Consider the following 12,632-nt stretch of genomic DNA (forward strand, 5'->3'; position numbering starts at 1 on the left):
TGATTTCCCAACCTTTCTCACGCAGGCACTCAATGACTCTGTCCAATTGGGTCTGAACTTCCTCTTGTGTTTCGCCTTGGATCAAAATATCATCAATATAGTGACATATCTGAATTTGCGGATGAACCGGTACCTCAGTCAAATGCTCTGCCACCAGCCGGTGACATATCGTAGGACTATGCACATAGCCCTGGGGAAGACTTCTAAACGTCATCTGACGCCCGTTCCACGTAAAACTGAATTGTTCCTGACACTCAGGGGCAATCGGAATCGAAAAGAAAGCATTAGCAATATCAATGGACGCATACCATGTACCTGGATGTTTTTGGATTCTTTCAATTAGGGTAATAACATCCGGTACTGCAACAGTCAAAGAGGGTGTGTGTCTATTCAATTCTCGATAATCAACAGTCATGCGCCAAGAATTATCACTCTTACGTACAGGCCAAACAGGATTATTCCAAGCAGAAGTAACTGGTGTTATAACTCCTGCATCCACCAACTCCTGAATAGTGGTACTAATCTCTTCATGACCACCTGGAATACGATACTGCTTCTGACAAACCACTTTTGTCGCCTGGGGAACTTTTATGGGGGGCATTCTTAAACGACCAACCCGTACAGGCCTGGACGATATATGATGTTTAGTTCCAAATTGGTAACATCCATCATCTAAGTGCAAAGTCATTCCTTTCAAAATATCAATTCCAATTATGAATTCTAAGAGTTTCACCACTAATACAGAGTATTCTTTTCTAGGAATTCTACCTATTCTCATTTCAAGTAAAGTTTGAACTGCGGGAGTTTCCTTTCCACCTAATCCGGTAATTGTAAAAGGCTGACCTTTAAACTTCTTTGATTTTCCATGAATAAGAGTGGCCTCTGCTCCTGTATCTACCAATGCTCGGGCCCTTTGGACATTACGATGTCTCCAATAAATATCAATATCTACATAGGGTCTATTATCTCTGTGAGCCCATCTGTGTACTGGAGCTTGACCTATTTCCTAGTCATTTTTACTGCGTTCTGTGTACCAGGATAAATCAGGATAAAGACTCTCACGTTTCTTAGGTATCGATACCTCCTGTTCATATCCATCTCTATTACGAAATGGATTCCTGTCCTCTGCATTGTACTGCGGGTTTCGATCGGCCAATCTGTGTCGATCCTCTCTCCTTCTCAACTCAGGGGATTGATCCCTATCATCTCTACGTCTGCTATTAACATAATCACCGCTCCCCCTTTCTCTTTCCCCCTCTCTCTCTCTGTCTCTCTCACGACGGGGGGACAAATCACGTACATAACGTCGATCATCACGACGATCAGAGCGCCCACGGCGGTCGTCATCACCGCTACCGTCAGAAAAACCACGATCACACTCAGTCGTCCGAACACGCCGGGCACCCTCCTTTCGATCCAAGCCACGTTTGCGAAACATTTCCCACAAACGAGAAGTAGTCTCACCGTCAAAGTCCTCCTTCCGCACACCATCGGCCATAAGAGCAAAAAACATATCACGTCTAGTAAGTTTATTGTCACCAGGAGTACGAGTGTCAGGCCGGGACTGCCGTTCAGGTTTAAACCACTCACCCAACTCACCGAGTTGGCGTACCGATTCCAGCACCATAGATAATATGTTACCAGTCTGATTAATCAATAAAGTCATCATGACCTGCTTATAAGCAACAGGGGAAGAACGAATAATACGATTCCGCACAGAAGATGTCAACAAACCATCAAGCAACCTGTCAGCAGTATTCAGAAAAATTGCCGTTTTCATCACCTCCTCTTTGAGACGTTGTGCAGCATCGCGCAAAGTATACCACGGTTTGTCATTCACAGGCCAGTCAGACTCAGTAGGATATTTTTGATTACAACCCTCAGTTGCCAATTGAAGCAAAGTAATTTGACCACCACCATTAAAGTTACGAAAATGATCCTGTACAGTAGAATCCGAACTCAAGGAACAAAACTTCAAACAATCGCCAGCATCCAACATAATGCCAGCAGCGCCCAGTTCATAAAGGCGCACCATCCATGTGAGTAAGGTCTCACCAGCTCGCTGCCGAAATCGCTGCAAAATATCACTAATTTCTTGTTGAGTAAAATCCTCCAAAGAGTCTAAAGCAATACCATTCGGAGCACCGGGAGCCTGCTGCAACTTCCGCCGAAAAACTGGATGCACCGAGACCGCGGGACGAGCATCACAAGGAGCTCGACCAGTACACGTAGAGGAACAATCAGTGTAAGAAGCATCGACCCCACTCGAAGGACGAGCGCAATCACGGGGTGCACCATCAGAGGCGCAAGAAGCAGACTTACAATCACGGCCGGAGCGAGAGGACTCGCGCTTGGCAGACTCCTCACCCGAGGAAGGAGAATCACTCGAGTTCCAGATATTACCATCCCATTCATCAGGATTCCAATCCAGTCCGGCTTTCGCCACGACCAGACGCACCTTTCGCGTCGAAACCCGACCACGCCGATTCTTGTATTTATAACGAGCAATTCGCACAGCCGCCCTCTCGGCAATAGTTTGGTACGTCTCAAGTTTGTGCGCAAGCAACTTATTTTGACACCGCAACAAAGTATGAGCATTCTGAATCTCAACAAAGTTCGCTTCCACATCCTTATGCAAGTTCTGTAACTTCAACAACCTCTCATGCAGAATCCTGTACGCAGACAGAACAATCCAACCTCTGCGCCCCAAAACGGGAAGCTCATCACCCTTAGATACCGGCGCCTTCTGTAAACAAGTAATCACATTAGCCGGCTCCGCCAGCTCCAAAAAAGAATTCCAATTCTCACTCAAACCAGTAGAATCAGCCCACTCACGGGCTAAGGCTTCATAAGGCGTTGAATCCCAGCCGGGGATATCAACGGGCAACTTAAAAGTAGATTTCGACTTTCTAGAAAACATCTCGGAAAAGAAAGAAAAAGAGAAAAAGAGAAAGAAGAAGAAGAAAAAAAAAAAACTACACACACAATTATATAGAAATAATATACAAACGAAACCACGCACGCGCCGAAAGCAAACACGATACAACCACAACGCACACAGGTTTCGTAAACGGTTCGTGACGCCAAATGTTCTGCTTGGGTTTTCGGATCAGATAGAACCCGCTCATCAGAGCCTCACTAACCCAGCCAGAACGTTACCCCCTCCCTAGGGCCTATTTACAATAGTGCAACCACATATATATCTACCACCTAAGGACAGGGAATTCCTACTATACATACCAAGACCTCTTATAATCGGCGGCATCGCGATCCCATACGGATCCAGACCTCTCTGCCCATACGACAGTATCACAAGTGGCGGCCTCGCGATCCCATACGAATCCAGACCTCTCTGCCCATACGACAGTATCACAAGTGGCGGCCTCGCGATCCCATACGAATCCAGACCTCTCTACCCAGACGGCAGTCTCAGCACAATCGGCGGCCTCGCGATCCCATACGAATCCAGACCTCTCTGCCCATACGACAGTATCACAAGTGGCGGCCTCGCGATCCCATACGAATCCAGACCTCTCTACCCAGACGGCAGTCTCAGCACAATCGGCGGCCTCGCGATCCCATACGAATCCAGACCTCTCTGCCCATACGACAGTATCACAAGTGGCGGCCTCGCGATCCCATACGAATCCAGACCTCTCTACCCAGACGGCAGTCTCAGCACAAGTGGCGGCCTCGCGATCCCATACGAATCCAGACCTCTCTGCCCATACGACAGTATCACAAGTGGCGGCCTCGCGATCCCATACGAATCCAGACCTCTCTGCCCATACGACAGTATCACAAGTGGCGGCCTCGCGATCCCATACGAATCCAGACCTCTCTACCCAGACGGCAGTCTCATACGACAGTTCATCCTATGATCACCATAACATACAAAAAGGGAATCAGTCTCACTATTCATCAGATCACACAAGGACTGCCAGTTCGAGCATAGCCTGTTCTCCGGTTCGAGGGGTTCCTCTTTCCCTTATTCAGTTACCACTTACCTGATCAGGGTTAACATCTGTTCATGTAGCCGCAGCTGACTAGAAGAATAGGCTACCCTCTCATACAAGAACACGCAGCACATGTTGGTTCACTACAAACTGGGTACTTTATTACTCATTACATACGCAATCACATAACATTACAATATAACACATAACCTGCAAAGAAAAGTGAAAGATTAAGTTGTACACTCTAATAAGAAAGGGTCGACATCACCTTAGTAGTGTGTAGCCTGCACTCAGTGGTCATCTAGGTTCCCTTCTCGTCTGTGCCTCGGCTCGCCTGGAAGTCACACCTCCGCAGTCACGGATACATGTCTGCACCACTATGCGCTGTTCTCTTCACCCTTCTCCGAGTCACTGGGACCTCTTCCTTATCGGCTACTCTCTCCTCTCTGGCTATTCTGCTAGGAGAGTATCTGTCTCTCGGTTCTTCTCCGCCTTCAAGATGGCGTCTGTCTTCCCTGGAATAAGTAGTAGCTTTACTGCTAACGGCTAGATGCCGCCTACGGACTGAACATGTAACTGTCTCAGACTTTCACTAATATAGAGGTGCGTTTCCTCATGGAAAATTCCGGCCCGTAACCTGCCGCCCACCAAATTCTTGTACCTCCCCGTACCAAGGACACGTTCCCAGCCGGCCGGCCTGATGTAGTGTCTTCGGCATGAAGAAAAATACAATCCTTCGATAAGGGCCGGCGTGAACCGGTTCTCTCCAAGCGAATAACACCTCATAACTAAAACATTACATTTGACCTAGAAGCATCCCAAGCTGCCGGAGCAGAAAGAAAGATGGAGTCCCTCCCGTTTGAGGCCTACCAGGCCTGAATTCAGCACGGCTCCATGAAATACCCTCACTACAGGACAGGTTATCCCTAATACTAACAAATCTATCCCCTAGGCTATGTGTGCAAGCCCTGATCTATGGGGAAGAGCACAGGATCATGTCGAAGTGCCTAGTAAATAGGCTCCATTCACTACTCTAACCCTTAGACTTGAATGGTAAGAGACTGAAGTCACATTCTATCACTTTTCCTCACAAGAAGGCCGGGAAAATCGAGCAGAACAATCCCCCACTAGATATGAAATGGCGAATGCCACTCGGGAATGATTAGTGGGGAAAGACGCCGGTTTGCAGGAAAAATGAAGCAGGATTTGCGTCAAAAAGACTTGCACCTTCAGGGGGTCCCCTGCATATCTCTCGGGACTTGCCAGGGGGATGGGCGGAGGCACAGTGACCTGAATCTGCGATGCCGCAGGCACGGCGTCAAAAGGATTTCGTGACAATCGCTCTACTCGGTCTCTCAAAGCTGCGGTTTCCGCTTTAGAAGCGACCAATTCCTGCTGAACTGCCAGTAGCGCCTGAAGAACCTCATCCATGGTGGCCATGGCCTACTGCAACCGAGCCGGGCGAAGCTATAATTCGTGGGCGCGTAATTCTGTCAAGCCCAGCTTCGCAGGATCCGGTTGCAGCAGAAAATGGTCCACCTCCAGATATGACCCACACCCAACCACTATAGGGAACTGGGTGTGCGAAAGATCAGGAGGGGGAAAGGAAGGGAAGGGACAGCAGTGGATAAAAGGATCTGACACAACAAAACAGACAGGGATAACATACAATACAAAACACTACTCTCAATAAGGTCTCACTAGGAAGGAGGTATACCTGTCTTAACCAAAAGTCACAACACCTGAAACCAGCCGGCTCTCTTAATGCCCTCTTGGGACCTAGTAACCAAAAAGAAGACAAACTGTAGTCACGCACATCAAACAACATTGCAGGTACAACGCTAGCAAGTCTACTCCTTGTATCCCCTTACATGAATAGTTCGAGCGTATGGACGACCCTCCTGATGTGCCTCTCAGGGCGCACCCCTTGTACCGCTCAAAAAGTCACAAACATAAGATCCACTGGAGATGAAGAAGCTCTCCCTCGCTGTACCCCCTATTGTCTTTCCCTGATTCTTTATTCCCCAGGTCGGCCCTTTCCAGCCTGTACCTGTGTCTCCAACGTTCCACCCTAGGCGCACTGTTCCCCGTGTGCTATTGTCTCGTAAATGGTCTATGAAAGGCGGATTGCAAAGCACACTCGGTTACTTCACCAAGGTTGCAATCCTATTTGGCTCTCGCTCCGGCTTTCCGGTAACGAGGGCACCCAACCGCGGTTTTTCTCACCTGGCGGCCGATGCAGTTGCCTCTGCAGAGACGCTCTGTCTCCCTCTAGTGCGTGCCTCGCAAGGAGACTCCCTCGACCAGTAAGGGCACGCCTCCGGGGCTGCTCGCACCAACGGCCTGCTCTACTCAATGGCGGTTCGCGTCCTCCGCTCGCGCCCTCCTCGTAGGCTTCGTCTTGCTCAGCGCCGTGACTCTAACGGCGATCCGCGTTCTCTCTCCTCCGCTCGCCGCCGAGGAATAGTGTAGTCCTGAGTCCCAGAATTACGCGCAGCTTCCTGTGCGCCCGCGCTTCCTATATCCTGTGAGCCCCCGAGGCTCATGGGTATTGTAGTTCTCGGGTGGCGCGGCACGGTCGGATCCTGACAACGGAGTTATGAGCATGATGATTGCTTGCAGAATGTTAAAAAGTTTCTAGTCAAGGGTTGGCCTTTGGACAAGAGTCTATCTGTAGAAGAAAGACATTTTTCACAAATTGCTTCTGAATTATCCTTTGCTAATGATATTTTAATCCGGCAAGATAAATTTGTTCCCCCTAGGGGCATTAGGGAAAAGATCATTTTTCTGGCCCATGAGGGACATCCAGGTACCACTGCTACTGTTAACAAAATTTAAAAACTTATTGGTGGCCTGGTATTGACAATCAAGTCAAAACTCATGTTAATCAATGTCCTCAATGTCTTTGCTCTGACAAGCATTGTAAGTCTGCTAATTCTCCTCTTTGTCCAGTGCAATGTCCTTCTGCAGCGTGGAAGAAAATTGGTTTAGATTATTCAGGTCCATTTTCTGTTTTTAATTCTGATAAAAAGTATCTTATTGTAGCTGTTGATTATTTTTCAAAATGGATTTATTTTTCTTTTGTCAAAAATGCAGATTCTGATACAGCCATTTTATTTTTGCAACGTTTATTTTACACTGAAGGAACACCTGATGACATTGTAACGGATAATGGTTCTCATTTTACTGCTCATGACTTTGGCTTGTTTTTGGGAAAGTTAGATGTTAAACATACTCTAGCTCCTTTGTACAGTCCAGCTACAAATGGACCGGTTGAGCGTGCCAATAAGTTGTTAAAAGATGCTGTACAAACAGCTGTCAGTAGTGGTCTAATATTCCTTCATTTCTATTTCAGAGAGTCTGGAACTACAATACCACACCACACACTACTACAGATGTTTCACCGTTCATGTTGTTAAGAGGCCGCATACCAACCTCCAAACTTAATCCATCATGGTTATTGGAGAAATCTTCGCATGCTCCTCTTGATTTAAACAAAATTAGAGAGAATGTAATTAAAAAACAAGATAACTACAAGCATGATTATGATAAACGCATGCATGTTACTGATAAACCTTTATATCCTGGTGATTGGGTCTTGATCAGGAAACCAATTAAAGTTTCAAAAGGTCATTCTAAATTTTCATCTCCAGTTCAAGTTTTAAAAGGTGTCTCGCATGTCTGTTCTCCTACAGGATAGAGGCTGGTGGAACAGGAATGCACTGATTAAAATAACTAATAGACAAGCTGACATTATTCGTGGAAACAAACTGAACACTAGTGTAAATGAAAATTTGAGTTCTGATTGGTTTGGCGTCTGTGATAATATTTGCAATCAGACTAGTTCAGAAACTCACTCATCTCCTTGTCACTAAGATCGACCTGATAGAGGTGATGCTAATGTTACTTTATCACGCCAAATCTCACCTTCTGTTACATCTCATAACGGAGAGGGTGATCGTAGTGCTGGCATTTCTGTTGGTTCCGGGGTAAGGTCAGCACCTCTCCGTTTCCGAGATTATGTTATGACTTAATTTGCTAGTTTATTTTTATTGTTCTTCTTTTTGGGGTTTACATTTCATTGTCTTATTTTCCTATGATATTGTATTCCCATAGTTTGTATGTTTTCTATTTTGTGATAAAAGGGAGGGTGTGTAGTAAGGGTATGTATTATGTTATTACTTAACATGTCTGTGGTGACTTTATGATGTAGTAAGAGCGTGAGTGTTCTAAGTGACTCTGTCTGATTCTGGAATGTTGGTGTGACATTCAGATGAAGACTGAGTCACTGAAGGAGCACGTCGTGGGTCTACTGTTACTGGAATAAACATAATTTCTTTTTAAACTAATTTGGAGTCCCTGAAGTCATTTGGATCTTCGAGAGCAAGACCACTTACTACAAACACATAGGTTATCCACATTGAAATAACTGGTGGAACTGCCTTAGCTTTAAAAAAAAAAGGCAAATATGAGCCAAAAAAGGCCCCCGCAATCGAAGTTTTTTTCATGTAAAAATTGTGAAAATAGAGCCCATTTGTTTAGGTAAATAGTCCAAACTTGGCAACACTGGTCTCGTATTACCTGTGATGCTGACACTATGCTCCAAGGCAAGGCCAGACACAATAAGAGAAGAGAAAGACATTGCATGACAAGAAAGCCAAGCAAAATGATAATCAACGGGCTGATCTAAAGCCCAACACTATAGGCGAGGACTAAAACCCAAGAGGACCTCAAACGAAGACCTCACTCGAGGGCTTTCGAATTACGTGTGAAGAGTCCCTGTGTGATTTTATTTAGTTTGCTTTGCCCACATCGGTGTCAACACATGACAGATATTATTATTTATATTATTTTTATTTGATTCTAGAACGCCTCAATCTCACGCTCAAGTCTTTCTTGTTTTATAGCGCGTCTTCTTACTCATTTAAATAGTTTTCCTATTGTGCAAAATGAAAACTTGAACAGTTTGCGTCGTCTTTCTTTTAAATCAATCAGCTCGGTTCGAGTCTTTCTTTCATGCTATTCGAAGAGGTCTCCAAAATTAGCAAGTCTTTTTTCCATGCTCTTGCAACATTGGTATGCATGTGTGTAGGCTACATTTTGTACATAATGCATTTTCCCCCCTGTTTTTCGCGACAACGATAAACGAGTGTCCGTTGTATACTGTCCTGTTCTACGTCGGCGATGTTTTGTTTTTTTCATTTTCTCTGCAAGCCGGACCTCGCTGCACTGCGCATGCTCCGTTTCCTCCTCGCGCGTCACTTCCGATCTGTCTTTCTACCTAATCAGGCCCCCCCTCTCCCTCCCGCTACAGTCCCGACTGCCGCTGCCGCCATTGGAGGTTCCGTCCGGTTGTATAGGCTGCGAGCTAAACGTCCGAGTACTACGAGGCTAGAGGGAGGTCCGGAGAATAGAACGACCCCTTGGGAGGAGAGAGGCCCATAGAGGAGAGATATCCGGGAAGGAGCGAGGCCCGTAGACGAAAGGGAGGCCCAGAACAAACTGAGAGATCAAAGAGGCCCAGGAACAAGAAGATATTTCAGCAACTGGGGTGACATCTGCAGCGAATAGCTCCCAACTGTCCAGTAGTAGACCAGGCAGGCGGGGAGCGTTCAGAAAGCAAGGCTTAAGATTACACAGAGGTTCCTACAACTACGGGGGGAATCGGGGAAAGGTATCGACCTCGCAGAAAATACCATCTTCAGAGCGGTAGGAGAGGAGAGGCCTTACACCAGCAGTTCGGGTTGTTGTTGCTTATCAGGCTAGTAGTGCACAGAAACATCGTATTCAGAGGACAAGCAAGAGTGGCGCAAATCATCCACAGGGGCGCGGGCTAGTCAGGTTGAAACGCAGAGAAGGGTCTATAGGATAACGCAAAACGTGAAGTCATTCAGAAAAAGACTTTCTATCGCTCCCCCAGGGAGGACACTGCACCATAACTCGTTCGACAGACTGTAATTTAAGAAACCCGGGCCTTGTCGGCTCTCCTCCCTTGTCTCTTTAATGCCAGCGCCTGGCTCAGTTCCTTAAACCTGCCCAGAGGAACCACGGGGCCTGTTCATGAATTATGTCTGCCACAAGTGTTGACCCTCAGGTACGTGGTGCTGCTTGTCATGGTATCTTGCCTTTGTTCCTTAGTTTCTTGTAGATTTTCTCTTATCTGCTACCACCTACCTTTATTTTTCAGGTTATTTATATTTAGCGCCTTTCTCTTCTCACTTTCCTACTCTTTGGGAAGTGTTTTTGGCGTGTTCATTTTCTTGTGGATCTCCTCTCTACAAGATCTTATGACTAGATTGATGTACGCCGTGGATTCTACCATGTACTTCTTTTTAAATTACCTGTTCATTTTATGATCCCTAACCATGGGCCCTTAGTACCACTGGGTTCACGCTGTCCTCCTATTCATCTGTCTCCTCTCCTTTCCCTTTTACTGTCACTGCTCCCCACCATGCTATTCCATGTCCGACCTCTCCACCTTGCTCAACCCTGCTCATTCCTCTTTTCTTGCCACTCGTTCCCCTCCTTATTCTAGTCTTTCTGCCTTTTCCCACCTTGCTCTTTACCATCAGTCCCGCTTCCCCGGCTTGCTCTTTCCTGTCTGACTCCATTCCGCGGCTTGCTTGTCCCCGTCTGACTCCATTCCGCGGCTTGCTTGTCCCCGTCTGACTCCTTTCCGCGGCTTGCTCTTCCCGCTTTCCCAGTTTGCTCTTCCCTATCTGACTCCTATCACCTTTGCTTGCTTTTCCCTGTTGCCTCCCCCCTCTTACCTTGCTTTCCCTGTCAGGCTCCCCCCCCTTACCTTGCTTTCCCTGTCAGGCTCCCCCCCCTTACCTTGCTTTCCCTGTCAGGCTCCCCCCCCCTTACCTTGCTTTCCCTGTCAGGCTCCCCCCCCCTTACCTTGCTTTCCCTGTCAGGCTTCCCCCCCCCTTACCTTGCTTTCCCTGTCAGGCTCCCCCCCCCCCCTTACCTTGCTTTCCCTGTCAGGCTCCCCCCCCCTTACCTTGCTTTCCCTGTCAGGCTCCCCCCCCCCTTGCCTTGCTTTCCCTGTCAGGCTCCCCCCCCCCTTGCCTTGCTTTCCCTGTCAGACTCCCCCCCCCCCCCCCTTACCTTGCTTTCCCTGTCAGGCTCCCCCCCCCCCCCCTTACCTTGCTTTCCCTGTCAGGCTCCCCCCCCCTTACCTTGCTTTCCCTGTCAGGCTCCCCCCCCCTTACCTTGCTTTCCCTGTCAGGCTCCCCCCCTTACCTTGCTTTCCCTGTCAGGCTCCCCCCCTTACCTTGCTCTCCCTGTCAGGCTCCCCCCCCTTACCTTGCTTTCCCTGTCAGGCTCCCCCCCCACCTTGCTTTACCTGTCAGGCTCCCCCCCCCCTTACCTTGCTTTCCCTGTCAGGCGCTCCCCCCCCCCTTTACCTTGCTTTCCCTGTCAGGCTCCCCCCCCCCCTTGCCTTGCTTTCCCTGTCAGGCTCCCCCCCCCCTTACCTTGCTTTCCCTGTCAGGCTCCCCCCCCCCCTTACCTTGCTTTCCCTGTCAGGCTCCCCCCCCCTTACCTTGCTTTCCCTGTCAGGCTCCCCCCTTACCTTGCTTTCCCTGTCAGGCTCCCCCCCCCCTTACCTTGCTTTCCCTGTCAGGCTCCCCCCCCCCTTACCTTGCTTTCCCTGTCAGGCTCCCCCCCCCCCTTACCTTGCTTTCCCTGTCAGGCTCCCCCCCCCCCCCCTTACCTTGCTTTCCCTGTGAGGCTCCCCCCCTTACCTTGCTTTCCCTGTGAGGCTCCCCCCCTTACCTTGCTTTCCCTGTGAGGCTCCCCCCCCCCTTACCTTGCTTTCCCTGTGAGGCTCCCCCCCCCCTTACCTTGCTTTCCCTGTCAGGCTCCCCCCCCTTACCTTGCTTTCCCTGTCAGGCTCCCCCCTTACCTTGCTTTCCCTGTCAGGCTCCTCCCCCCCTTACCTTGCTTTCTCCCATCGGGCTCCCCCCCCCCCCCTTTTTCCTTGCTTTCTCCCATTGGGCTCCACCCCTTTTTCCTTGTTGGGCTCCCTCTCCACCCCCCCTCCCCCCCCCCTTTCCTTGCTCATCCCCGTCGGGCTCCTTTCCCCCCCTCCTTTCCTTGCTCTTCCCCCGTCGGGCTCCTTTCCCCCCCTCCTTTCCTTGCTCTTCCCCCCTCGGGCTCCTTTCCCCCCCCTCCTTTCCTTGCTCTTCCCCCCTCGGGCTCCTTTCCCCCCCCTCCTTTCCTTGCTCTTCCCCCCTCGGGCTCCTTTCCCCCCCCTCCTTTCCTTGCTCTTCCCCCGGCGGGCTCCTTTCCCCCCCCTCCTTTCCTTGCTCTTCCCCCGGCGGGCTCCTTTCCCCCCCCTCCTTTCCTTGCTCTTCCCCCCTCGGGCTCCTTTCCCCCCCCTCCTTTCCTTGCTCTTCCCCCGGCGGGCTCCTTTCCCCCCCCTCCTTTCCTTGCTCTTCCCCCGGCGGGCTCCTTTCCCCCCTCCTTTCCTTGCTCTTCCCCCGGCGGGCTCCTTTCCCTCCCCTCCTTTCCTTGCTCTTCCCCCGGCGGGCTCCTTTCCCTCCCCTCCTTTCCTTGCTCTTCCCCCGGCGGGCTCCTTTCCCTCCCCTCCTTTCCTTGCTCTTCCCCCGGCGGGCTCCTTTCCCTCCCCTCCTTTCCTTGCTCTTCCCCCGGCGGGCTCCTTTCCCTCCC

At 49.4% G+C, this 12,632-nt stretch overlaps 1 protein-coding gene across 7 annotated transcripts in view; it reads left to right on the top strand.

The window, feature by feature from the left end:
- The first annotated feature begins 9,198 nt into the window (after positions 1-9,198).
- Positions 9,199-12,632, top strand: part of YTHDF1 (YTH N6-methyladenosine RNA binding protein F1) — a 161,883-nt gene continuing 158,449 nt past the window's right edge. For 3 of the 7 annotated variants that reach the window (XM_085619715.1, XM_085619716.1, XM_085619720.1), the window contains exon 1: positions 9,217-10,050. In XM_085619715.1, the coding sequence (XP_085475841.1) occupies positions 10,024-10,050 (27 nt within the window). In that variant the 5' untranslated portion in view covers positions 9,217-10,023. Of the gene's footprint in view, positions 10,051-12,632 lie in introns of all 7 variants that reach the window. The other 4 variants (XM_085619717.1, XM_085619719.1, XM_085619718.1 and 1 more) reach the window with 4 other exon arrangements.

Source organism: Triturus cristatus, chromosome 7, assembly GCF_964204655.1.
Source record: "Triturus cristatus chromosome 7, aTriCri1.1, whole genome shotgun sequence".
NCBI lineage: Eukaryota > Metazoa > Chordata > Amphibia > Caudata > Salamandridae > Triturus > Triturus cristatus.